Genomic DNA, 25324 nt, shown 5'->3' on the forward strand with positions numbered 1-25324 from the left:
TGGGTTTACAAGAGCAGGCACAGTGGGTGCTTTCACACTGACCCTGGGTTAACATAGATTAATTAAATAATAAGCTAGCTGAGTAAACACCACCATATGAAACATGTAATTTTTTAGGTTACCACTGAGCAGCGTTCACACAACACAGAAATGACCCACTAGCCAATCTAGATACACGTACAGTACTATGCATATCCTATCATTGTTGTCCCGTCAATGTCTGGAAGGTTTGAAGGGTTTCGTCCTCTCAATAAAGGCATGATATTTACAAGCAACATCTGGTTCTACATTCTGCGCAGCAACACTAGGAGAGTAGTAACAAGGACCTCTCGTTGCCGACGCGCTTTTCTTCGCCTTCTCCTTTTCCACTGAAGACACGCCTGTGTAGCTTTGAAGCGTTTGTAGCATATTCTAGAAAACGAGCCATTCTTGGCTATGACTAAAAGGCGGAGTGACTTAGTTGTAGGCGGAGCGACCGAGTTATAACCTAGCTTGCAAGTGGTTTTTTTAGTAGGTTAGCCAAAGCCACTAACTAAGACCAATATGCTAGATGGCGTCTGGAGCTAAATTAATTAAAGTTAACCCAGGTTAGAAACGTCGTGTGAAAGCACCCAGTGTATATGTACTATAAATGTATGACCGTTTTCGTGCTAAAATTTGACCACAAGTGCATATTGATTAGTTAAATATTTGAGCACAAATGCTAACACGTTGAGACATCCGGTCGACGAAGGCGGTCTCTTTGATCTATTTTTCCACCCTCCCTGTCTTTCTGTCCCTTTGCAGGTTGCGCACGCAGGTGCTTCGCCGGCAGTTTTGCGCACTCTTGAGTCACCGTCGTGTCCTCTGACCGAAGTCAAGACACGATCCTTCCGGAGTCAATCATGTCTCGTTGGCGAGTCGAACGCGAACGTTTGCTGAGTGGTGTCAAGAGAGCTGTAAGCGTCGTCCGCATGGTTGTCGTCTCTGTGCTTATTGCTTGTTTTTTTAAGGTAAAGCAGCTCATGGAGGAAGTTGTCACGCGCAAGTTCGTTCACGAAGAGGGCGGCATCGTGCTGACGTTATGCGGTTAGTCACTAGGTGTAGGTTGTAGTGTGATGATGTGAGTGCGACGCTAGGAAGTCTGTAGAGATGATACGGGCGGTGACATGCTAGAACTATGATGTACGTTACTTTGAGCAAAAAGTAAACTTGGTTGCTACGTTGCTGCAGCTCCACAGTACTGTAGTATCCTTGATATTCTAACACATTTCCTTCATGCATAGGTGTACTATGCAGGGTTTTTGTAATAAATAATGAATTAATTTTTTTGTTGTATGATTGGTTTAGACATTTGTTCTGGTACATGCTTATTTGTTATTTATTTTTGGTGTCTTTTTGTAGTTGAGATTGAGGCTTGCTTCGCACATTGTGTGCGTAGCAGACTCTTTGTATCATCATCTACATTCGAGCTTGTATTGGGTCGACTTGCTCACTTCTGTGCTCCGGCAGCTGAGCTTTACCGAGTTTGTAATGAGATCATGACTGTTCAACAGACCAATAGCTCAGCACAGACTGTGAAGATATCAAGAAGTGCAACTGGTGTGTACGAGAAGACGGAAGATTTTAAGAAACGGCTACATCAGTTTAAGAGTCGATATCTGGCTCAACATCGAAAGCTTCGATGTAATACGACTGCACTGAGAGTGTTGTGGGTTCGGATAGCTCTGGTAGAGAAACTGCTAGGAGAATTGGTAGATGTCATACTAAAGAATGTCAAGTATACATTTCACAGTTATCCAGTTCACAGAACTAATTTTATATTAATATGTTTTTGGTTTAATTATTTTAGCCATTTTTATGAAGAAGGAGCGTTGCTGGCTCATGCAGTGGATGGACCCATATTTGCCAACCTGTTGGGTATTTCTATCATAATCATGTATGTTGCAATTGCTGATCATGTTATGTTGACAGCCGGTCCTAACGTTTTGGACTTCTCTAAGATTAAAACATCCGAACATCTACGGTCTGATCCTCCAGCTCCAGAGTTGATTGATAAACAAAGGTTCGTGATTTTTTGTGTCTCTTTCGTTTGTCAGTCTGCTTACTTTCCTATGAGCCTTAGACTTGGCATTGTGTCTATTTGTTTAACTATTGTAGTTAGCTGTATAGTTCCTTGTTTTCTTGGTTAGGATTTGATGAGCTAGCTCTTGCCCAAACTTACTATGATAGACTCATTTTTCTTTCTTTTAAGTATGGCTTTACTAGACAGATTCATAATCACACAAAACTATGTCTAATTTCGCCACAAAGCTGGATTCGATCAAATTTAAACTTTGCAGTTATTAGACCATTTTTTCGTTTGGCCGTTGTAGGAGTCATGTACGTGTGTGTGTGTGTGTGTGTGTGTGTGTGTGTGTGTGTGTGTGTGTGTGTGTGTGTGTGTGTGTAGTGTGATAGCTCAGTTGGTTAGAGAGTCATCTTACGGAGTGTTTATATCCGGGACCTTGAAGGGTCACAAGTTCAAGTCACAGTGATGGCAAGCTATGGCATAATTTCCTTTAAGCAAGAAACTAACACACATTTGCTTCTCTTGACTCAGGAGTATAAATGAGTACCTGGTCATTGACTGGGGTCCTAAGCGACCATCGGCTGTGACATGACATCAGCCACTGGGGTCCTGGTGAGACTTCAGGTGCTCACACCACAGTTGGCTTCACAAGTCGGTGCTCCTGCGAGTGCCTGGCTTGGCTCCAGGAGTTTGCTAGCGCAGTCCCAGAGTTCCCTGAGCAGCGCACAGGGTCCAGCTTAACAGCTGGGAGTGTGACCTCTGAGAGGCAGCTCCTGACATTTAGGATTTTCTTAGGTGTGTGTGTGTGTGTGTGTGTGTGTGTGTGTGTGTGTGTGTGTGTGTGTGTGTGTGTGTGTGTGCATGTGTGTATCTGTGTGTGTGTGTGTGTGTGTGTGTGTGTGTGTGTGTGTGTGTGTGTGTGTGTGTGTGTGTGTGTGTGTGTGCTTGTCTTCATGTGTGGACTCATTGGTGCTTGCTGTTATTTATTTATTTTTGTGCCAGGCTGTTTGGTGCTTGCCACAAGGATTCAGTTTTGTCACTATTAGATCTTCCAGCTTTGGAAACAGTATTTTCTACGTGTCTATAATTAGAATTTGCCATCAATGTCTTATGTACATAGCTACCTAGCCCTCACACGTACTGTGAAACGACAGCTTGTACCCAAGTGAAAGAACACATCGAGATGCTTCATCAGACAAGCACTTCCACATTACTCTTTGCCAAGAACAACGTCATTGTACATAAAGTAAGTCTTTCATAGCGTTTTTGGTATCAAGCACTGAGTGTTTTAAACTTTACTACATAACAGGACAGCAAGAGTTCTGATGGGATTCCCGGGTATCTCTCACTTCATCAGTTTAATGATCAGGTGATACTGAAATGGACACCTAACTTCCTTGTATCACCTCAACGTGACCAGCAACTGGAGAATGGGATATGTGATGGGATAGATCTTGTGGTGTCACTTGACATCAGGAAAATCGTTTCCATACATTGTCACAAACAAGGTACTTGAATTCTCTTTTGGTCACTACATGTTAGTTGTTGACATGTATATTTGTTCCAGCCGACGATGAATCTGAGCAAACACAGTTGATTGCTCAAGATGGCCGTCAGTTTCCACCTCTAGTGTTTCCTTCTGGTGGCTCGCTCACGTCCTTTCTGGTCTCTCTGGAAACCGGTCTTTTACCTCACGGACGACTGAGTCCGCCATTGTGGGCACGGAAGTCTAAGCAGGACAGCATATTTCCGACACGTCGGAAAAACCAACGTCAGGGAAAGATTGCTCTACAGCCTATTGACTATGTCGTTCCTGACGATCCATTCCAAGAGGCGAGGCAGGCATCAAATCACTATGTCTTTCATGTTATTCATGGAGTAGAGACAGGAGTAAAAGGTGTGTGTGTGTGTGTGTGTGTGTGTGTGTGTGTGTGTGTGTGTGTGTGTGTGTGTGTGTGTGTGTGTGTGTGTGTGTGTGTGTGTGTGTGTGTGTGTGTGTGTGTGTGTGTGTGTGTGTGTGTGTGTGTGTGTGTGTGTGTTTGCATATGTGTGGTGTGATAGCTCAGTTGGTTAGAGAGTCATCTTATGGAGTGTTTACATTCGGGACCTTGAAGGGTTGCAAGTTCAAGTCACAGTGATGGCGAGCTAGGGCATAATTTCCTTAAGCAAGAAACTAACACACATTTGCTTCTCTCGACTCAGGAGTATAAATGAGTACCTGGTCATTGACTGGGGTTCTAAGCGGCCATCGGCTGTGACGTGACATCAGCCACTGAGGTCCTGGTGAGACTTCGAGTGCTCACACCACAGTTGGCTTCACAAGTCGGTGCTCCTGCGAGTGCCTGGCTTGGCTCCAGGAGTTTGCTAGCGCAGGCCCAGAGTTCCCTGAGCAGCGCACAAGGTCCAGCTTAACAGCTGGGGCGTGACCTCTGAGTGGCAGCCCCTGACATTTAGGATTTTTTAGGTGTCTGTGCATGCATGTGTGTGTGTGTGTGTGTGTGTGTGTGTGTGTGTGTGTGTGTGTGTGTGTGTGTGTGTGTGTGCTTGTTTATGAATTATGAGTATTATTTGATCTGATGTTGTTCTGCTGTATTGTTAGCTGGTCTGATGGACTCGTATAAACTCATATCTGATAGGCGTGCTGTGAAGCCTGTTTGTAGTAATGAGCTTAGCATGGGTGGTGACCTTAACAATGCATATGGCATGTTGGCAGAGGCTATTGGTGAGTCAGATGACATGGAATGTGAGAAGAATATTGTGTCTTCATCCGAAAGGTCTTCTATTAATGATTCAGAGTGAGTTGGGAGTGTTGTGTGTGTGAGTGTGTGTGTGTGTGTGTGTGTGTGTGTGTGTGTGTGTGTGTGCGCGCGCACGCTTGTGTACTAGTAGATGTGTGCTCATGTAAATTTTTAAATCTTATTTTGATATATTAGTGTGTTTCTGTTGTAGGGCACGTGTTCAAAGTGCTTGCGAGCAAGTGATACATCAGATTAAGTCAAGAGCATTCTATGGATGTGAGTTTCTATGTGTTGCTGTGCTAAACTTCTTGTATATTGAAGTCCAAACATTTATCATTAGGGTTGAGTCATGTAAGACACATGTCCTACTTGAGGAGGCATCTGCTGGGATTTGTGTCTAACAAAATCGTTCCAATCGATCGACCATGTGATGCATCTGTAGGTGTGACTGAGGAATTATGGGAAACCGTACTTTCACGTGGCAATGTACAAATGAGATCTTGAGATCAAATTTGTGTGTGCAGGAGCATATAAAGAGAGAAGATCTTCTCTCTTTATGTTCTCTTGGTGTGAGTGAGTATTTGACATGCAGTTTTGTTAGGTGTGTGATAAGAAGGAATTGCTGCGACTTGTTTATTATGGTGGCGTTCATTCACACATCAGAGCGAAGGTAAGTGACTCATAATAAGAGGTTGTGATTATCAGAGCAAACAATGAGTAACATTTAATTAATTAAAATATTACGTTAGCTCTATACTAGCTACATTGCCCGGCTTTTCTCGTGTGCATTCAATTGTGAGTACTTAGGTACCATGAAATTAGTATCTTGTCTAGAATTTTAGTTACAGTTGCAGGGTTGTCCCCAGCATACAAAAGGCACGGCGCTCCGCTAGAGTCCCTTCACACATTTTGCTCGGTCTTGGAAAATTTATAGATCTGGGGATTCCGAGCACGTACAAGCATGTACCGAAAGCAGGTGGAGACACCGGTAAATAGAGATGGGGTAGCTACGATTATTTAACTCAAAAAATTACAAGTTCCGCATTGTGATGTGTAAAGCGCCGTCCTAGACCCGCCTCGTTTTGACATGATCAGATAAGCTAAACGTTTAATTGCATTCTTTTAGAGTCACCATACACTGATTTAATTAGCTGTCTCTGTAACAGTTGTTCTTTGAGTCTACCGTTCTCTATTGTAGCTATGAAGACAACGAACTTTGTATTTTAAAAATTTACAAAGTTGTTTGAGGCAAGCAACTAATTCTTTGCATATTATTTTAGTTCTTTGCCTAGAAGGCCGGGATGTTTGGTGTGATGGTAGGACCAATTAGGGGGATGACTGCCATATGGTATGAACTTGATTGTAATACAAGTATTCAAAAAGCAACAGTGGTTGTCATGCACCGCCCACAATTGCGTCGGTAGCAACTGCAGTTCCCCTCTAGCATCACTAGACGTTTTTAATTTGGAGTGTAACTACTGCAGAATATTAGACAGCTCTAGAGAACTAACAATAAACAGGTTAGCAATAGAAATAAATGAGAAAGACTTGTCAGAACTCAGCCATGGCCAAATGCGGCCCCCGGGGCCGCATGCGGCCCCCAGCAAGTTTTGCGCGGCCCCTCAGCCAGCTTCCCCAGGGTTTAACTTTATACGATCATGGCACCTTGGCAAGTTGCGCACTTACGCTATCTACGGTCGAAGCAGAAATGGAAATTCGAGGCTAGCCGGGACCCGGATATAGTCACTCTCGTTTTGTTCTTGGGTCGATCAGATCTACAGACATGAATCAGGACCCATGGAGGATGTTCCGTCGGGGCGGTGCGTCGAGGACTGCAGAGTATTTGCCAAGATCTGTTCGATATGCTGATTCTCCACCGCAATCTCTACCCCCACCGCCGTCGCGGCAACAGGCAGAAATGCAAGTCAGCAACGCTAGCAGCAGTTCCAGGACTGGCAGTCACACCATCAGTCAACACAATGATGATCATCATGGTGAATGGTCAGAATCGAGATCGAAACCATTGTCACCATTACTAAAAGACCAATCAGATGACTGCGAATTCACTTGCTATTGTGTTGACATCGTCTAGAGTAAGAAGAATTCAATTATTAGATATATCATTAACTGCTTGAAACCAAGTTACTTCATCATGCTATCTGATAATCATGCGTAATTGATTCTTTGTGGCCCCTGTCAAGCCTAGCGCTTCCTAAATCGGCCCCTGGCCTTCATCACCTTGGCCATGGCTGAGAACTGCGACTAGATTCTCCATAGAGACCGAAAAATGATAACAATGACTAGCACAACAAGCTTGATTCTTGTTGCTGTTTTGTTGGGAGCGTCTAGGCGAATCTGAGGCGTGTCATTGTAGTGGAGTAGGTAGATAGAGTACAAATTAATTAATGCGGTCTGTAGATATGTTGCCCCTCCCAATCACGTGTTCTCGACTGATTATGCGAATCAAATATCTATTGCTCGAGCTCTGAAAATTTCTCACAGGCTTTAATTAACGGACTTTTTAGTTTGACGCGTATTCCAAGTTGAGATATACTGGGATGTGTGAGTCATACTAATCCTTGACCTAAAACCCCTCCTCTTTTTAGCACAATGATTGTGGTAAGTAGTTGTGAGAATGTGCACACGCTAGATTAGTTTGGCGTTAAAAGGTGTTTTTTTGTCCCTTTAATTAACAGGTAATGGCATCTGATTCCCCATAGAAATTGTCCAAAAAGGTTGCAACAAATGAGAACAAATAAGTTTTAGGTTTGGTTCACATCAGTAGAACAATGGGTATATAGACAGGTCTATATATACTATCTAGTATAAGACTGTCAAGCAAGTTTGATTGGCTTCTAGATTAATTAAAATGCGTTTCGTTAAAAAATTATATGGGGGCGGGGTCATGAGAATTTTCACCACCCCTTACAAAAATCCTGGGGACTACCCTGAGTTGGATGTTCTAAGTAATTAGCAGCAAGTATTCCATTTTAATTTTACAACTAGATTCCTTATGCTGCTGGTTAGCTTTGGATAGTTACAGCTGGCACAAGTTGACATCAATTTAATTGTAATTTAGAAAACTTGCAAGAAAGACATGAAGCGCTCTTAGACTGAACTGAAATACACTTGTAGTAAAGTTTAAAATGGGCATCGTCCCTTGAACCCTAAAAGAAGCCATTAAGTGTAATCCATTGTGTCATCACGTATTTGTGACATCGCATTTAATTGTGGCGTCACCTATTGTGACATTGCCTATAATGTTTTATTAAACAATCTATTTCTGCTGTTTTGACTATGCGAAAGTGAAATACTGTTTATTCCCGTGCGCCTTATGCTCTTGAATGTCGTTCTTAGCAATCCGATCGATGTCGGACAGAATAGAAAGTTTATCGCTCGAGGGTCAACCACTGAAAGGGGACCCACCTATCAAAACCGACATCGTTACGTTCCTTTTCATTCGGTAACCATGTCTGGAGAATTTGAGCAACAATGAGCCAAGCGTGAGAAAGTAGTAGGTGAACAAACAAATAGGATTTTGTCTTTATATATCTGTACCTATAAAGGAAAGTAGGCCGATGGGTGCAGCCATTTTGATTTTTGTTTTGTAATTGCTTGCAAACTGCTATTTCTTTCCGCTCCTCCTTTAGCACATAATCTTCTCTACTTTCGTAAAGCAACTGGTGCTCTCCGCGGTGGCCAGTACCCTGTACTTTGCTTTGTGTTGGTGTTTTTTTGAAAATCGTGACGTCACAAAAAGTTTGTTCCCTATGCGCTCGCAAACTGCTGCACTTCCTCGCTTCTCCTTTAGCATGCGGCCTTTTCTCAGTTTGGAATAGCAACTGGTGACGTTTTCGGTAGTCTGTCCTCTAACTAGACATTGCTGGCGTTCATCTGTACTTCTTGATGTCATTCGATGCCTACTCATTGTTGCGTCATCTAGTGTGACGTCACAAACACTCTTTGCTGTTTTGGCTAAAGCGTGACAAAAAGTTGTCATTACAGCAAACCTGCCTGTACACTGTCAAAATGCCTCCCAAAAAGCGCTCTCTGTCTGCTATTTCGTCAAAGGCAAAGCAACGAAAGTTATCACTGCAACAGGAAAAAGATAACGAAGCTACTCGCCGGCTTGACTGACATGTACAGTGCCAGCGCAGTGCCTCTCGACTGATCGCAAAAGCTACTACTAAAACTTCTTCTCCAGTCAATGAAAGAGTTAACGATGAGCACCGCTGTCTTTCTCAACACACGCTTAGCATGCACGTCAATAATCACATACTTCTAAAATATTCTTATACTTTCTAACCAAGTTGTCTCCTTTTTGGAACTGTGTCTATGTAGGCAATGCATACCGTCATCAATCCTTATGGAAAATCATAGTTATAGCAATACCACAAACGGTTCTTTGGCGTACAGGTTCGCCTCTATCTTGCATGTCGCCGTCATTTACTAAAAGTTTCTATTAGATATCTTACACTGAAGCCTACTCCTAACAACATTGGCAAAATGAACATCAAGTGTAAACATTGCGAAGCACTGACATGGAAGAAGGAACCACCAGGCATCTGCTGCAGTGGCGGGAAAGTTTTGTTACCCACCATACCCAAACCGCCTACCCCATTGGTCAATCTCTGTTTGGAACAATCGGTTGAAGCGCAGCATTTCCTCTTAAACATTCGAGCGTATAACTTGGCTTTTCAGTTGACATCCTTTGGATGCGATGAAATTAAAGCTCGCACCGGTTGGAATTTCTGTTTTAAAGTTCAGGGACAAATCTGTCAGTCTATCGGAAGTCTTGCTCCTCCAGAAAATTCTACTGCTAAATTTGCTCAAATTTACTTTGTCAGTGATGTGATGGCCAACATGATCCACGGACCATGTGGACTGCTCAACAAAAATTCGCCTTGCATGGTTGACAACTGCTGCTCGAAGCATTTTCCAAAGAATTTCTGTCATGAAACTCAATGCTCCAATGACGGATAGCCACTTTATCGTCGCCCATGGGTGTCTCTGCTTAGATAATCGAATTTTATTATGTCCCAAGAGTCTAGATGCTGGAATTGTGTTAATTAACTTAATTAATTGCCCCGGGCAAAGAATGGACTACATGATTTGTATATTTTATTTGTATATATATAAAATCAATCTGCAGAAGAGCAACATTCCACAGTCATCTCACAATGAGCCAGGCCATGTCCTATTTCCACCAATGGCTTTCTATTAAACTCTGGTTGTATAATGCAAAGATAATTGTAGAGAGATTGTCTGTAGATTGCTCTGATGACGTTCTAGACTTTTTGTAGAGTGGGGGGGGGGGGGGGGATTTGGGTTGGTTTTGGGTTAGTTTTTAAAAATATAATAAAATAAATATATATATATACATATACAGACTTGGACAAAATTATAGGGACACCTGGCATTTTTGTGTCTAGTCTAACTTTGGCACTGAATTTTTCTTTACCAAAACCAAATGTTTTTTGAATTTCTTTTTTCATGGATTGCGCCATTGTTAGTATGTAACATAGCTTGTGTTCAAGACTGCAGCTTTACTTACTACCTACTGCGCATCTAGTTTGCTTTGAAGAAGGAAGACGGCCATTCCTACTTTTCTTGTCTTTGTACACGTTCATCGCTCTTGGATGCTCATTCTTGGCATACAATCTAAGAATGCTCTGTAGTAGAGAGTGAAAACAATTTTGTGGGTCCTCTTATCAACAATATGAAAAAAAGGCGAATCATCTGTTTTTGCGCATTGATTTCACGCATGTCATCACAATTTGAATTGTTTTGCCATTTTAATCAATAAACAAACTTCAACGTATTCAAAAATCATGCGACACTAATTAATTACAAAAAACTCCTGCTAAGACAAAAACTAAAAAAGTTATAGCAACAAAAGAACATTGACATGTCACTTCCGGTCCACGTTTTACGTAGCAAAATCTCAAACTGCTACCGCCAAAATGTCAGCTGCACTAAAACCGCTGCCCTTGAGACCGCCAAACTTAGGCGATAAGTTAGCCTGAACGTTCAGCTGCACGCAGTTGCAGAGTCTTGTTCCGTGCGATATTTCACGAGTTGCAGCGATGCCTCCAGGCAAACAGTCGAGTCCAAAAACGCGAGGGAAAATTGAAGCCCTTCACTCAGTTGGCCATTCTGTGCGTCAGATCGCAGCTTTTGTCCGCCGCTCCAGGAATTCGGTTCATCAATGCCTGCAACAGCTTTCCCATGGCAGCAGCGATTATGAAAAACGATCTGGACGTGGGAAGGCAACGACAATCCGGGAAGATCATCGACTGAAGAGAATGGCACTGCAGAACCGCAGAGCACCATCACGACTGCTCTCGTATCAGCTGGCTGATGAAACCGGCAAGCAGGTGTCAAGTAGAACAGTCCGTCGTCGTCTCAGTGAGACAGGAGTGAAAGCTCGGAGGCCTAGAAAAAACCGACTGCTAACAGAAAACCATCGGCGTTTGCGACTGGGATGGACAACCACTCACACACAATGGACTTTGGATGACTGGAAATCTGTTCTTTTTACAGATGAGTCAAAAGTCAGCATAGGAAACGATGGTGCTCTGTACGTTTGGCGTCGCAAAGGTGAGGAATTTCTCCCTGAATGTTGTGACCGTACGGTCCAGCACGCGGCTAGTGTGATGGTGTGGGGATCGATGTGTTGGCATGGTGTGGGGTCTCTGGTGAAACTGGAAGGTCGTTTGGACAGCACGGCGTACCAACAGGTTCTGGAAGAGCACATGCTTACAGACGCAGCGGCACTGATAGAAGACGACTTTGTCTTCCAGCAGGACAACGCGCCAACAAGACAATGGCTACGCCTGCATGACGTCACACTGTGGGACTGGCCTCCAAAATCGCCTGATGTGAATCCAATCGAGAACTTGTAGCATGAACTCAAAACTGCTGCCAACCGTCGCGAACCGAGAACTGCAGCTGAGCTCTGGAATGCTCTACAAGAGGCGTGGCAGCAGATTCCAGCCGCGCGTGTCCAGAACTTGGCAGAAAGTGTTCCGCGATGTTCGAACGCAATCAGGAGGGCGAGAGGCGGGAACACTCGGTACTGAGGAACTGGCGAAGGGCTTCAATTTTCCTTTGCGTTATCAAAACCGGCTTTTCTAGAAGCCACTAAACAAGATCAGAGAGAGTCTAACCTACGACGCTTACGCAGCCATGACGTCATACACTTTTAGGTCTCGTTTTCCGCAATGCGAAACGTAAAGAAAGCAATTTAGGGTCTACAGCATTCTCAAGAAACTTAACAATCAACGCGGTAACTATTAAGTTCTTAACAATATTGATAGTTGGTACATTGTGACCTAATTATTGTGTTACTACATACCCACAGCGGGGTGTCCCTATAATTTTGTCCAAGTCTGTATATATATATATATGTATGTATAGATAGATAGATAGATATATTGAAAACGAATCCCCAAACGATCCCCCAAAACACCCTAATCCAGTAAGTCTTACATATTTAGCCAATGTCCCTTGCCAAAGTTGGCAAATCCCCAAAATCAAATGTTTATCTATCTGAAATCTCGAGCAAATCATTCTAGAACTATACTGAAACAAACGAACAGAAAGTTGTTGCATTACGTTATTCAGGACTTGACGAAACGTGATTCTAGTTTAGCTGTAGTCCTACTGTCTTGGAAGCGATGATCTTCAGGACGGCTAGACTGGATGGAGTCAAGAAACCGAAGGATTCCATGACCAAAGGGTAGAAATATCCTCCGCTGCAGCAACCTCACTTTCGTGTCAAAAAGCATTTTTCTGCTTCACTAGCCATCCCAGCAGCTCCTACAGCAGATTTTGAAATGAATAATGGCTGCTTAGTGTTTCGAATGGAAAAACATCAAACTAAGCTGGACGACTATCTGTAAAATTTGGGCGATAGACATCTCCAGGATGGTTGTTAGTATCTGGTCTACAATGCTGCTCAAGTTGTGTTGCGTGATTATCTACCAGTAGTGCATGGTAAACAATTTCTCGTAAAGTGTCGTGACATTGAGAACGTAGCGGCCCATGGCCACACCCAAGAACATGACATATATTTGTTCCTGTTTTTACTATTTGGTCTGCTACTTTACCTCAAGTGTTTATTCTCATACATGTGTAATTGACTGTGTCTGTTCAGGTATGGCCATATTTGATTGGTCACTATGAGTTTGGTCTTCGGCCTACCGAGTGTGCTCTACTCGATGCCGACGTAAGAGCAAAGTACAACGCAAAGATAGACGAGTGGATGGGTGTAGAACAAGAGGTAAAACGACAAAGTCGACAGGAGAAACGACTGCAACAACAAACAGCTGACGAGGTTGACGGATACTTGACGTTGAGTAACTACGCTAGTTGCAGCAATGACGACTCACCAGCAGTGGACCTTAGAGACTTCCCAGATGGTTCATCTCGTGAGACATCTTTGAGCCCAGTTTGCACGGCAGTTGCTGGTGGTAAATTACCGGTTGCAAACGACCTGGAAGAAGTTGATGGATTATTTGAAACGGTAGACGGCGATTCAGGGTGCGAGGATTTGGAGGCCGACTCTTCGAGAGTATTGCAGCAATACTCAGTAATTTGTCAACATGAATTCAAAGTTGTTGTGTGATAGCGTTTGTTGCAGGATGAACTAATTCAATTGTTGAAGATTAACATCGAGCGAATCGACAAGGATGTAGTTCGTTGCGATCGAAATTATTCGTGAGTGGGTTGTGTGTACTATGAAACGTGGATATTAATAGTTGTTTTTATCAATAGATATTTTGAAAATGCAGAAAACTTGGTGAAACTTAGAAATGTTCTCATGACGTATGTGATGTACACTAAACCGGCATGTGATGTACACTGTACCAGCATGTGCATGGACTGTACCAGCATGTGCATGCAATGTTTTTGTGAGCAACTTGTTGGCAAAAGGAAAATAGTGGCTGCTAAACTATAAGCTCTGAGTACACCTCAACTGCAATTTGTTACTCTCGGCGTCAATTGAACAGAATGAGACAAACAAGCAGCTGTTGACATGGACTGATTTGATTGTTGGCTACTGTAGTGCTAAGTGCTTTTGGACTATATTGAGCTAAACCGTGATTATTATGTACTTGGAGAGTCTTTTTGTTGCACAAACAATGAAACAGTTTTTCAACATTCTATAGGCAGTTTTTGAGATTGATGTTTTAGACACTCACACACACACACACACACACACACACACACACACACACACACACACACACACACACACACACACACATGCACACACATGCATGCACACATGCACACACACACACACACACACACACACACACACACACACACACACACACACACACACACACCACTGAAGTAGGATTTAATAATATCTATACAAAATGCAGACACTAGTGAGTGACACTTGGTAAACAACAAAATTTGTACAGAATAGTGACAGACAGGCAGGCTCTGTAATTGTCAACACACATAACATGCAGAAGTTGGTGTCTATTACTAATGCTTTTGTTAATTCACTCAGCTATGTTTGGGATGGACGTCTTAATCCCGGTTACATCCAAGGCATGTGTGACATTGTTGCACCACTATTTGTCGTGCTGGACGACGGTATGTACGAACTTGTCAATTGTTGACGACATTACTTGTAGTTGTTTTGGTTTCACGTGTGCACACAGAAGTGATGGTGTGGAACTGCTTTCAGATTCTGTTGACCAAATTGGGTGGCAACTTCAACGCAGGAGAACAAAATCAGATGGACTTGAACTTTTCAAATCTAAGAGCACTACTTAGAGTAGACCTTTGAAGCAACATATTTCTATGCTTGGTATGGGCATATTGTGTCTGTGTAGGTAATGGATCCCGACCTACATGAATTGCTTCAAGACCAGGACTGCACTCATCTCTACTTTACTCATCGGTGGTTTCTGGTTGATTTCAAACGTGGTGAGTTTGGTTAGTGTGGTGTGTGTTGTAGCGTATTGCAAGTGTCGTGTGCTGCTGCAGAGTTTGGGTATGATGGGATATTCTATGTCTGGGAGATGATCTGGGCCGCTGGCCACTGCTCGTCACAGTTCTTCAGAATATTTATTGCATTTGCATTGCTGCAGCAATACAAGTAATTCATCATGCTATTAGTTTGCGTAGTCAGACCTTAACCCCCGTCCCTGTCCTCATTTTGGAATGAGGACGGGGGTTAAGGTCTGACTACGTGAGACTATGTAGCTATGTAGTTGTGATATGAGCAGTCTGACTTTTATGGCTAGATTGACCACAAGAAGTAAAAGGAATTTTCTTTTAGATTATTAAGACCAAAGCTGTAAACTGTTGACAATTAGTTATGGTAGGATGCAACAACAACAACAAGAATTTGGTACAATCTTTGTTCAGCACACGAGATTTAGTAGAGTAGTGTCTTGGAATCGGTGCAGGCTAGTTTATTGAAGCAATAGTTGGGAGGGATCAAACAGTTGAAGGGTTTAGTGCTGTATGTGTGTCCACAAGCACATGCATGCAAATGTGTGTGTGTGTGTGTGTGTGTGTGTGTGTGTGTGTGTGTGTGTGTGTGTGTGTGTGTGTGTGCATGCGTATGCATGTGTGTGTGTGTGTGTGTGTGTGTGTGTGTGTGTGCGCACGCGCACGTGTGCATGTGTGCGCGCACATGTGTGCATTGTGTTCATATGCATGTGAATTAGCCATATGTAATTTTAGAACTGTTTCAACACACACATTTAGTGTCCATGCAGTGGTGCTGCTACTGCATAACTAATTTACAGTTGTAAGACAGCTAACACGAGTATCCTTCTTATTTGCATGTACTCAGTAGGACGTGTGAGTAAATCTAAGCAACATTGCTACAGTGGCTGTGCTATCTTGTGCTAATTGAAACTTTGTCAGCTGTAGAGAAACATAAAATACAGATATAAGCAAAGTTTGATTTGATTACATTTGTTGTTATATTCAGTTGCCATTGTCTCATCACTGTTTGCATAAGTCATTTTCTTGATTTCGACATACCAGGCAACATATTCTTCAGAGCAGATCTTCTGGTGTGTACAGTAGTGTCAGTTATGCATTACATTATCTCTCCATTTGAACAAAAATACCAGCAATGGCAACAGTCCTGTTTAGAGAAATGATTCTTAACGGTTAGTAGGTCGTGTATTTATCTCAGCTTTGGTTTATTGTAGGCATGTCCTGTTACACAATGAAATGGGATTCACAGACATCACCAAATTCTTCAATGGTGAGACATTTAATGTATGAGAAATTGCTTTGACGTTTTAGCTTTTATTTTATTGATACAATACGTATATTTTTGCATGTAGTAAATTACATATTGAGCAATAATTATTGTGAACGTTGATGTGAACTGGACTGTACTCTGATTTAGAGATGGCTGAGCACCACGATGTTGCTGTTGTTATGGACAGAGCTCGTCAGTTGGTTGCCGATCTTCATCGTGAACTGTACTGTGGAATCAGTAATCCACAAGTCACATGAAGACGATATGTATTGTCGCAACAGTGCAGTTTGTGCTTGGCTGCAGATGATAGTATGCCCTTCCTGGTTAACTAAGGTGTGATTAAGACGTAGCTAGTTCATTTGCTGTTCCTAAGGCATAATGGTCACCAAGATCACATTGATGACGTGGACAGTGGTCTTGCGAGGTGTAAGGCAGTAGTGTTAATTGATTAAGTTAATAGTATTTGCTCTACAAAATGTACAATAGACTAGTTGTAGTTAGAGGTTTTTTTGATATACTGTTAGTATTGACCGAAGTCAATTTACTCTTTTATGTTTGTTATATTAAGTTAATTAGAAATACAATTGTGTACACTTATACTGGGGCATTTCTGGAGTGTCACACACTACTGTAGTAGCAGTCTGGGGTGTCGAGGCTAGCGGCATCTTTTTGGTCGTTGATATCAACTTGAATCGTGAATTTTGTTATGGCGTCAGCAGAAGTCGAGTCGTTGGATTCGGTGCTCGAAAAACATTTGCCTCCAGAAGAACTGACTGAAGTAAAACGAATTCTCTACGGAAAACCAGTAGAGTAAGCGAGGAAACATACACACGTGACCGAGTGGGCGTGGAAGATTCGTTTTGCCTTTAGAAAATTGGAATTTCCTGCAGATGCATCTCACTCGGCTGACACTAAAGGTTTTGAATTAGCCGGGTATCGGTTTTCGGCTGCTGTAGAACAAGAACGGGATCCTCGTATTGTTCGAGTTGGTTTGGTACAGAATAGGATCGTCCTTCCTACTACAGCTCCTGTGGCGGAGCAGCGAGATGCCTTACACAGGCGGATAGGAGAGATAACGGAAACTGCAGCAAAGTGTGGAGTGAATGTTATTTGCTATCAGGAAGTATGGAGTGAGTGAGTGTGTGTTTGTGTGTGTGTGTGTGTGTGTGTGTGTGTGTGTGTGTGTGTGTGTGTGTGTGTGTGTGTGTGCCACAATGTGGTTGCATGCGTGCATGTGTGTATTGATTAATTTTGCTTTCCGACTCCGCCTTTCGTCGTCTTGCTTTCTCATCTGCAGACTTCTCAGATCATATCATTATATTTAAAAGGATTTGTTTTTGACTAATTTTTTAAAAATTCAAAATCCGAAAGCCTTAGTTGTACTTACGGATAGTTACACAATATATAGGCATTGCATAAGCAATGGCATTAGTCTTACACAGTTTTCTCACTCCACATAGCCAACACCAGCTGTTGTTTATGCTAGAATTGGGACAACAACTGATTGCAAATTACACAGGTGTGTGAGACTATATAAGGCTATGTTCAGCAAAACAGCAAACCTTCACAGAGATGGCAGAGCGTATTTTCAGTTGGTAGGCTGAATCTGACAGATTAATCATGAGTAGGCGGAACGTATTAGTGAACGTGGCGTTCTAAATTATAGAATTAACAACACATCACCATATGACGGCGCTTCACACATCACATCACCATATGACTGCGCTTGATATGTTTATGCTAACAATTTTATTACATCAGCATTGGTTGACATCAGTAGTAGTTATCTTCCAGTCCCTCCAAGTTGGGGTCGCACGAGCCCCCTCAGCCCCAGCTCCCCCTCAGCCCCCAGCTCCCCCTCAGCCCCCAGCTCCTCCTCAGCCCCAGCTCCTCCTCAGCCCCAGCTCCCCCTCATCCCCCAGCTCCCCCTCATCCCCAGCTCCCCTCATCCCCCAGCTCTACTGCCCCTGCTTCAGAAGAAATGACACAGCACACATCAGGGGCGTAGGAAGCAAATGATGACCGATCTCACCATGTGGCCTAGCTAGCACGTGCTCAACGGTGGTGTACTGCCATGAGTAGAAATATATTACTTACTTAATCGGCTGTACACCCTTTAAACGGAAGTTGGTGCCATTGAGTGTTTGGCAAAGTGCATTTTTTATAAACCGGTCTGGCCATGCATAGCCAGACTAGTCGGACTAGACACTATGCCCATGAGTGTCAGGTTATTAATGCTAAGGTTAACATGTGTGTACATGTTATAGCTATGCCATTTGCCTTTTGCACTCGTGAGAAGCTGCCTTGGACTCAGTTTGCAGAATCTGCAGAAGACGGACCAACTACTGTCTTTTGTCAAAAAGTTTGTCGCATACCAATCTGTTGTCAATATCAGAGTGACATCTATATCTTGTTGTACAGCTGGCCAAGAAACACAATATGGTGATCATCTCTCCGATACTAGAGAGAGATTCTACTCATGGTGACATCCTAGCAAACACTGCAGGTGAGTAAAGTAACTGATAGTTAAATATGTCCGACTATGAACAAACTGGTTGATGCATAGAAATTATGTTTTCACAAAGTTGTGTGACTCTGGAGCTCCATCCATGTGTTGTATAAGTGGACTGTTTTAGACTTCTTATTATGTTCACACTTCACGTGTTTTATTTTGGTTTCACACAGTCAGTAACTTATGCATTTGAGACACACAACACTCTTGAGTTTTGGAACAGACAACCTATTTTTGATACACGAGAGCAAAGAAAATGAACACTTAACTGCTAAACTTTGAAATTCCTTATTACTACACAATAGATCATTGTTTATCCAGACATGCCAGTTATTAGCACAGCTCATCTCCACCCATTGCACCACAATATCAGTGATGTAAAGTAGAATTACAAAATCATGGGCAGGGCCTTAGGAATGAAATTTATACAGGTCTGGCCTAACTTGCATTAAAGAGGTGTGGTCTAACGAGGACTGACCAAACGTACGTTACATTATCAACGTCAATATAAGCTTCCCGAATAGCGTTAGATTTTGATTCCCGGATGTGTATCGAAATCTAAAGCTAGAGCGCTCTCTACAAGTATTGAGTTACATTGATGAAAACTGCAGATACAGTACAGTGTACAGTCACTAATAACTGATATTATATATTACTTAGTTAATCATGTATATCTCAAACCGGAAGTTGATTGCATTGTGCCTTTGACGAAAGTCATCTTTCTGAAAACCGGTCTATTTGATATTTTCACTTGGTGTCTGCTTATTCTAAATTGTATACATGTAGATGTAGACTACTTTCTTCATTACTGTACGTGCTAGCAGAGTGATGACAAAATACAAAAAATCTGACGTTATGTGCATTGCTTATGAATTACGATGTCAGTGTATATTTTTATATATTTATTTCAGTAAGTTAATCAGTTTTGTTTTTTGCACTTTAGTTGTGATATCAAATGATGGAGTTGTCTTGGGCAAGTCACGTAAGAACCACATTCCCAGAGTGGGAGATTTCAATGAGGCAAGCTGCTATAGCAAGCGCATGCACGTGTGCACGCACGTGCACACACACACACACACACACACACACACACACACACACACACACACACCACTTGCACACAGACAGACAGACATAGTTCTCTTAGAACTTGCTGATTTTTAGTGTAGAGTGTAATAATGTCTTGTATAAGAAGTATATGTATTGACAGACAGACAGACAGACAGACAGACAGACACCACACACACACACACACACACACACACACACACACACACACACACACACACACACACACACACACACACACACACACACACACACACTATCCGATATGTATTAAAAATCTAATGTGTATTGTTGATGTGTTGCTTGTGTTTTACAGTCAACTTACTACTTTGAAGGCAATACCGGCCACAGAGTGTTTCAGACACAATTTGGTTGTTGATAACACGTGTGACTGGTTGCTTACTTTCCAACAATTTTATGCTGGTAGGTCGCATTGCCATCAACATCTGCTATGGTCGCCATCATCCTCTCAACTGGCTCATGTATGGGATCAACGGTGCTGAAATTGTATTTAATCCCTCAGCAACAGTAGGAGCATTGAGGTATGAATGAACGTAAATAGTCTTTTCACTGTTCTGATTGCTTGCCGTGGTTGTTTGTTGTGTATCAGTGAGCCAATGTGGCCAATCGAGGCACGGAATGCCGCGATAGCAAACTCATACTTTACGGCTGCAATTAATCGTGTTGGGACGGTCAGTGATGTTGGTGTTGAAATTAGGCCTGTTCACAGTTTGGTGTACATTAGGAACACTTTGAACGCGAGTTCACGTCCGGGGATGGAAAACCAGGTTAGTTGCCTTCGTCAGTGTTGCCTGTAGGAAGCAGTTTACTCTGAGGATACTCACACAACTCATTCAGACTTGATAGTACATACCCTATACAACAAGTTGCCTCTATTCAATGATTTTTGCCTAGTAAATGTGGAGTACAGTACAATGCAGCGTTGCATTACAATTACAAATAAGACAATTGGTGGCACAAATTTTCTGTACAGTTTTTTCTGTATATGCAACTGAATATAAATTTCTATTGGAATATTTTCAAATTCTTGGTTGGAGATCTAGAAACCGATCTAGCCCAGCACGTACTGTAAATATTTGAGAGCAGTTTAACCCTTTGTCAATTCCCCGAGTTGCCAACAGCGTCCTGCTTCCTGCAGTTGTGTTTGTTGTGTCTGCACATTTGTTTGACTTGATGTCACTTCTTAACAGCACACAAGGACTTTGGACATTTCTATGGTATTGATGATTGACATTGAATGTTTGGTGATTACATTATGCAGTGAGTATGTCGTAGGTTCCAGCTATGTAGCAGCTCCCGATGCCAGTCGAACTCCAGTATGACTATCTTTGATGAATCTGTCGTCTTTGTATGTGTACAATGTTGTGTGATCTAGGGTCTGTCCAGAACTAATGATGGACTCCTTGTTGCTGAATTAGATCTCAACTTATGCCGTCAGATCCGAGACAAGTGGTGTTTCCAAGTAAGAGGGTCCATGACATAGTGCAATAGATGTCTCAATGGTTAGTTTGTCGTTTTTACCCAGATGACATCCAGACTTGATATGTATGCAGAGGAACTCCCAAAAGTCATTAAGCCAGACTTCAAGCCTAACGTTCATGAAAGTTTTCACTGAGATGTGATGCTTTATTATTCATCCTTTTGTGCCTTGCATGTGAATTATTGTGAAGTGTTGCCATCTTTTCTCAATTTCAAGAGAATAATGTCACAGTCTGTTCCATGTGCCTTCCTTGCAGCTTCAAATGTGGAGGCAGTGACAACACTCAAGTCTAGTGCAAAGAAAATATTTCACACAGTAATTATATGTAACAAGGATGTGTACAGAATATCATAATTATTGTGGTGTTGTGCATGCATGTGTGTGTGTGTGTGTGTGTGTGTGTGTGTGTGTGTGTGTGTGTGTGTGTGTGTGTGTGTGTGTGTGTGTGTGTGTGTGTGTGTGTGTAAATTTGTCATCAAACAATGGCAACACTGACAGGTAGCCACTTTTATTCGTGTGCAGTGGCAACATAGGACCTTAGTTGACTGATCATGCATGTCTTAGTCACTGCCATATGCATGCACTCTCAATAGTGCCAAAGTTTACAACAAAATAGTTGCAGCTGTAGTGTGCAGTGAACTTTAAAATCACGTGTCTTGGGTAGTTAAATCTCAGTGTCTTATATTGATTTCTTGGTGTAACTGGGTGTGTGGCTGGTGAACGAAATGCAGCCATTTTGACTTATGATGTCCATACAGTGCAGTAGAATATGAAGCTTGGTGATACTTACCTTCAATTTGTGCTGGATCTTTGTACAGAATCTGGTTGGTCTCCTTGTCGTAGCCACACACGACGATGTAATGACCTGCAAGTTACAAATTTGGTAAAAGTTCAAGCAAATGCAAAGTGAGTAACATCATAAATTAGTAAGAGAGTGACATGACAACAAATGACACTGGGTGAAGCAAACTGCCACAACAGAGCAGACTCAAAGCAGATAGGTACATCTGACCATCAACAATTCTATTTGTTCTGATTCAAGACTGCAATGAACTAACCAGCATAGGAAAGCAATTGGTTTTCATCTGTGCCGTGGAAGCAGCAGAAGCAGGAGAACTTGAGGAAACGAACAGCAGACGAATGCCATCGCCGCTTACGGTTGATGATGTTGCTGTCAACCAAGACAATGGCTATTCCATTGTCATTAATGTGATCATACAATTGTTGAAGAGTCACAAACCTGCACATATTGACACGATCAACGTACACAATTCACCGCAATGCTACCAGTGCTAGCGCACAAGCCATCTCTCGATACCTTTTCCCAATATTTATTCCTAAGTCTTCAGCTTTGCCAAACAATGAGTTTATTCTGCAGGTTGCAGATTCAAATTCAGTCTTATAATATGGCTGCATGTAATACAACAAACCCGTAATTGAAGGCAATAAATATCATGCATTTATTGAAACCCTTGCCTGATCTGCATAAGACGGATCAACCCCAAGAGTTTCTGTGAAAAACTGATGTAATACTCCATATTGTGCAAGTAGATGAGCCAAATCAATCGTCCAGACACTGTAATCAAAACGTTTACTAGCACTGAAATTAATCAACTTAAAGGGGAACTCCAACGGAAATACAACCTGATCTCAAATGTAGGCTTTATCATGAAACTTCATGCTGGGCTACTTTCAGGCAAACAGTTGCTTTGGTAGGGATAAAACGCGGGTTGCGTACTGAGCATGCGCCAGGTTGACACGTCAATGGCGCTAAGCTCCGCCTACACCAAATAAATTGCTTGCGTAGCTCAGTTATCTTGCCAGTAAACTACACCAAAACTAAACGGAAAAGGTAGCCATAGAGGGATCTTGTGTTTTAAGGCCTTAGAAGACCTCTCTGCAACGAAAATAGGATGCTAGACGCCGTCTAGATTTTCTCCCAGCAGACTTGACCCTCTCCTCTCACAGAAGATGAGGATAGCGCAATAAAACTCAACGCTAATTAGCGTTAGCCTTCGTTCTATTAATCTACGAAGAGAAATACTCAGAGGGTTCAAATATGAGGTTCTCTTGGTCCGTTTCAGTTTTTATGTAGTTTGCTGGCAAGATAACTGAGCTATGCAGACAATTTTTGGTGTAGGCGCAGCTTAGCGCCAATGACGTGCCAGCCTGGCGCATGTTGCGTACATAACAAGCGTTTCCTCCGCTACCAAAGCAACTGTTTGCCTGAAAGTAGAGCAGGACGAAGTTTCAGGATAAAGCCTACATTTTGAGATTATGTTGTATTTCCGTGGGAGTTCCCCTCTAGCTAGATCACATTTCACACAACGTACTGCATCATGACACTAGCTACTACTTGCAGAAAGGCCTACCAGAATCATAAACTAACAGTGGAACTCCTTCACAAAATGGCACTCATAAGCACACCGATCCTAGAGTAGATGCCTCAGGATCCTAACTGTACATGTATGCATCCTCGGCTTATCTGCAAGACACAGCTATGCCCTTCATTACAGTGATTTGGTAGCCCTGGTGCTATTGACATTTCACGCTATAGTCTCAACATTGGTGACCTTGATATAGATCTCCCAAACCAAGAAATTTAGGATATCAAAAACCATCCAGGTACACTAAAGATATGCTGGATGTAATGTCGTGCGTGTGAATCTGGTGGACCGTGCAGCAGTCTGATCGTGGCTGAATACCACATTGGGAAACTCATTGTGAGTTCCAAAAGCTACAATGTTTGTTAATCATTTACTTAATTAAGTTTATCTTCCAGGTAAGGTACTCGTACAGCGAACCATTGACAGCTAGATCAACAGCAGTCATCATCACAGCACATTACAAGCTAAGGCAATCCACTGTATGAAATGTCTACTTGTAGGTCTGTTGGTAACTTGTAATGTTTTTTGTGTAAAAGATTACGTAATTTTCAATTTTACGTTCAAGAAAATGAAGTGTACACTGTACAGTGACGTCCCAGTCACGTGCGCCTGAGTTGTAAGTACAGAGGTCAGCACGAGCTTGCGGGACTCCGAGGACAACAAAGCACATTGTACAAACTGAAGCTTTGAAGACAAACCTTTTTCCAAATCCTTGTTGATCACAAGTCTGTTGAAAGGTCTGAGCCGCTTCCATATTTTCTAACCCTTGCAAAGCTCTAGATTATACATATCTCAATGATACAAAGAGAATTCAGCTTGTAAGCTGTATGTACAAGTAACCTTAATGCCATCCAGGTGCATGCCAAACCACAATCCCAAGATTCTCGCTGACGAACGTGGGGCACATCGTGCAGGATGACGCTCATTTGTACGTTTACGACGCATGCGCAGAAAGTATCTAGCGACGTTGCAGTTTCGTCGCAGCATCGTCGAGTATTTTTGGGATCCTACCGTTGTAACTTGAAAAATGGGGTCTATCGGTATCCCCGTTAAACTTCTTCATGAAGCGGTTGGTCATATCGTGACGCTAGAGACGGATCAAGGCGAGATTTACCGCGGGAAATTGCTGCAAGCTGAAGACAACATGAACTGTCAATTGCAGAACATCACATTGACGAGCAGAGATGGACGAGTTACGCAACTAGAGCAAGTCTTTATTCGTGGCAGCAAAGTGCGCTTTTTTATTCTTCCCGACATGTTGAAGAATGCTCCCATGTTCAAGAAGGGTACGAAAATGGTAGCACAGGCGAGTGGAGGAGGACGCGGCAAAGCAGCCCTTTTACGGCAACGAAGTAAGATTGTATTTAATAACTCAGACAGACTGAATCACAGAGAGAAATGCAGTGAGGCGGACAAACTTGTTGACAGACTCAACGTATCACACTGTGATGACTTTGGAAAAGTCATGAGACTTGACGAGTAGCTACTTATTAAAACGTATAGAGCTTAACTGACTTGTTGTGTAATTGTATCATGTGCTGCTTTGCAGCTGCTGGACGGGGTGTTGTTGGTAGAGGAAGAGGAGTTGCTCCTTCGGGAGGCAATGTGTATCAAAGAAGAGTGTAGCTAGTGAAGATGTAGATTTGATTGTACTGACTAATTGGTACACTACTCTGTAACTATTTGCGTTTAAATCTACATTGGGTGCATTAGTTCACGACTTGTGGTGCCTTGTCAGCTGCTATTCAAGGTTCCTTGTTATTACAAAGTTGCTGACATCATACAAGTATTGAATACATACGAGTTTGGTTTCTCAA

The 25324-nt window shown here is 42.4% G+C and overlaps 4 protein-coding genes across 6 annotated transcripts; 3 read left to right on the plus strand and 1 right to left on the minus strand.

The window, feature by feature from the left end:
• The first annotated feature begins 805 nt into the window (after nt 1-805).
• On the plus strand, nt 806-16637 carry LOC134181175 (small G protein signaling modulator 1-like). 3 transcript variants are annotated; one of them, XM_062648397.1, is made up of 22 exons: nt 806-938; nt 993-1068; nt 1384-1759; nt 1832-1899; nt 1954-2044; nt 3053-3116; nt 3171-3296; nt 3360-3558; nt 3618-3947; nt 4650-4845; nt 5000-5064; nt 5129-5274; nt 5390-5458; nt 12947-13381; nt 13433-13509; nt 13567-13617; nt 14318-14403; nt 14472-14587; nt 14646-14739; nt 14800-14911; nt 15984-16039; nt 16187-16637. In XM_062648397.1, exons 1-22 carry the CDS (start codon nt 885-887, stop codon nt 16294-16296), a joined length of 2997 nt encoding a protein of 998 aa, XP_062504381.1. In that variant the 5' UTR covers nt 806-884; the 3' UTR covers nt 16297-16637. The 3 variants fall into 3 exon arrangements, with proteins under 3 accessions (XP_062504381.1, XP_062504389.1, XP_062504398.1); XM_062648405.1 differs by having other exon boundaries at nt 812-938; nt 12947-13363; nt 13421-13509; XM_062648414.1 differs by lacking the exons at nt 806-938; nt 993-1068 and adding an exon at nt 1138-1164.
• A 78-nt stretch (nt 16638-16715) lies between these two features.
• On the plus strand, nt 16716-21429 carry LOC134183331 (beta-ureidopropionase-like). Its single transcript, XM_062650831.1, has 13 exons — nt 16716-16849; nt 16910-17169; nt 18307-18401; nt 18461-18545; nt 19495-19571; nt 19936-19990; nt 20047-20161; nt 20230-20311; nt 20365-20407; nt 20831-20857; nt 20916-20956; nt 21016-21102; nt 21166-21429. Exons 1-13 carry the CDS (start codon nt 16746-16748, stop codon nt 21253-21255), a joined length of 1161 nt encoding a protein of 386 aa, XP_062506815.1. The 5' UTR covers nt 16716-16745; the 3' UTR covers nt 21256-21429.
• On the minus strand, nt 21274-24448 carry LOC134183311 (protein GUCD1-like). Its single transcript, XM_062650810.1, has 7 exons — nt 24348-24448; nt 24206-24283; nt 22597-22696; nt 22439-22530; nt 22179-22360; nt 21911-21985; nt 21274-21409 (listed from the first exon to the last, which is right to left on the minus strand). Exons 1-7 carry the CDS (start codon nt 24431-24433, stop codon nt 21300-21302), a joined length of 723 nt encoding a protein of 240 aa, XP_062506794.1. The 5' UTR covers nt 24434-24448; the 3' UTR covers nt 21274-21299.
• A 2-nt stretch (nt 24449-24450) lies between these two features.
• Nucleotides 24451-25324, plus strand: LOC134183322 (small nuclear ribonucleoprotein Sm D3-like). Its single transcript, XM_062650822.1, has 2 exons — nt 24451-24859; nt 25057-25324. Exons 1-2 carry the CDS (start codon nt 24535-24537, stop codon nt 25131-25133), a joined length of 402 nt encoding a protein of 133 aa, XP_062506806.1. The 5' UTR covers nt 24451-24534; the 3' UTR covers nt 25134-25324.

This window comes from Corticium candelabrum, chromosome 1, assembly GCF_963422355.1.
Source record: "Corticium candelabrum chromosome 1, ooCorCand1.1, whole genome shotgun sequence".
NCBI classification, from domain to species: domain Eukaryota; kingdom Metazoa; phylum Porifera; class Homoscleromorpha; order Homosclerophorida; family Plakinidae; genus Corticium; species Corticium candelabrum.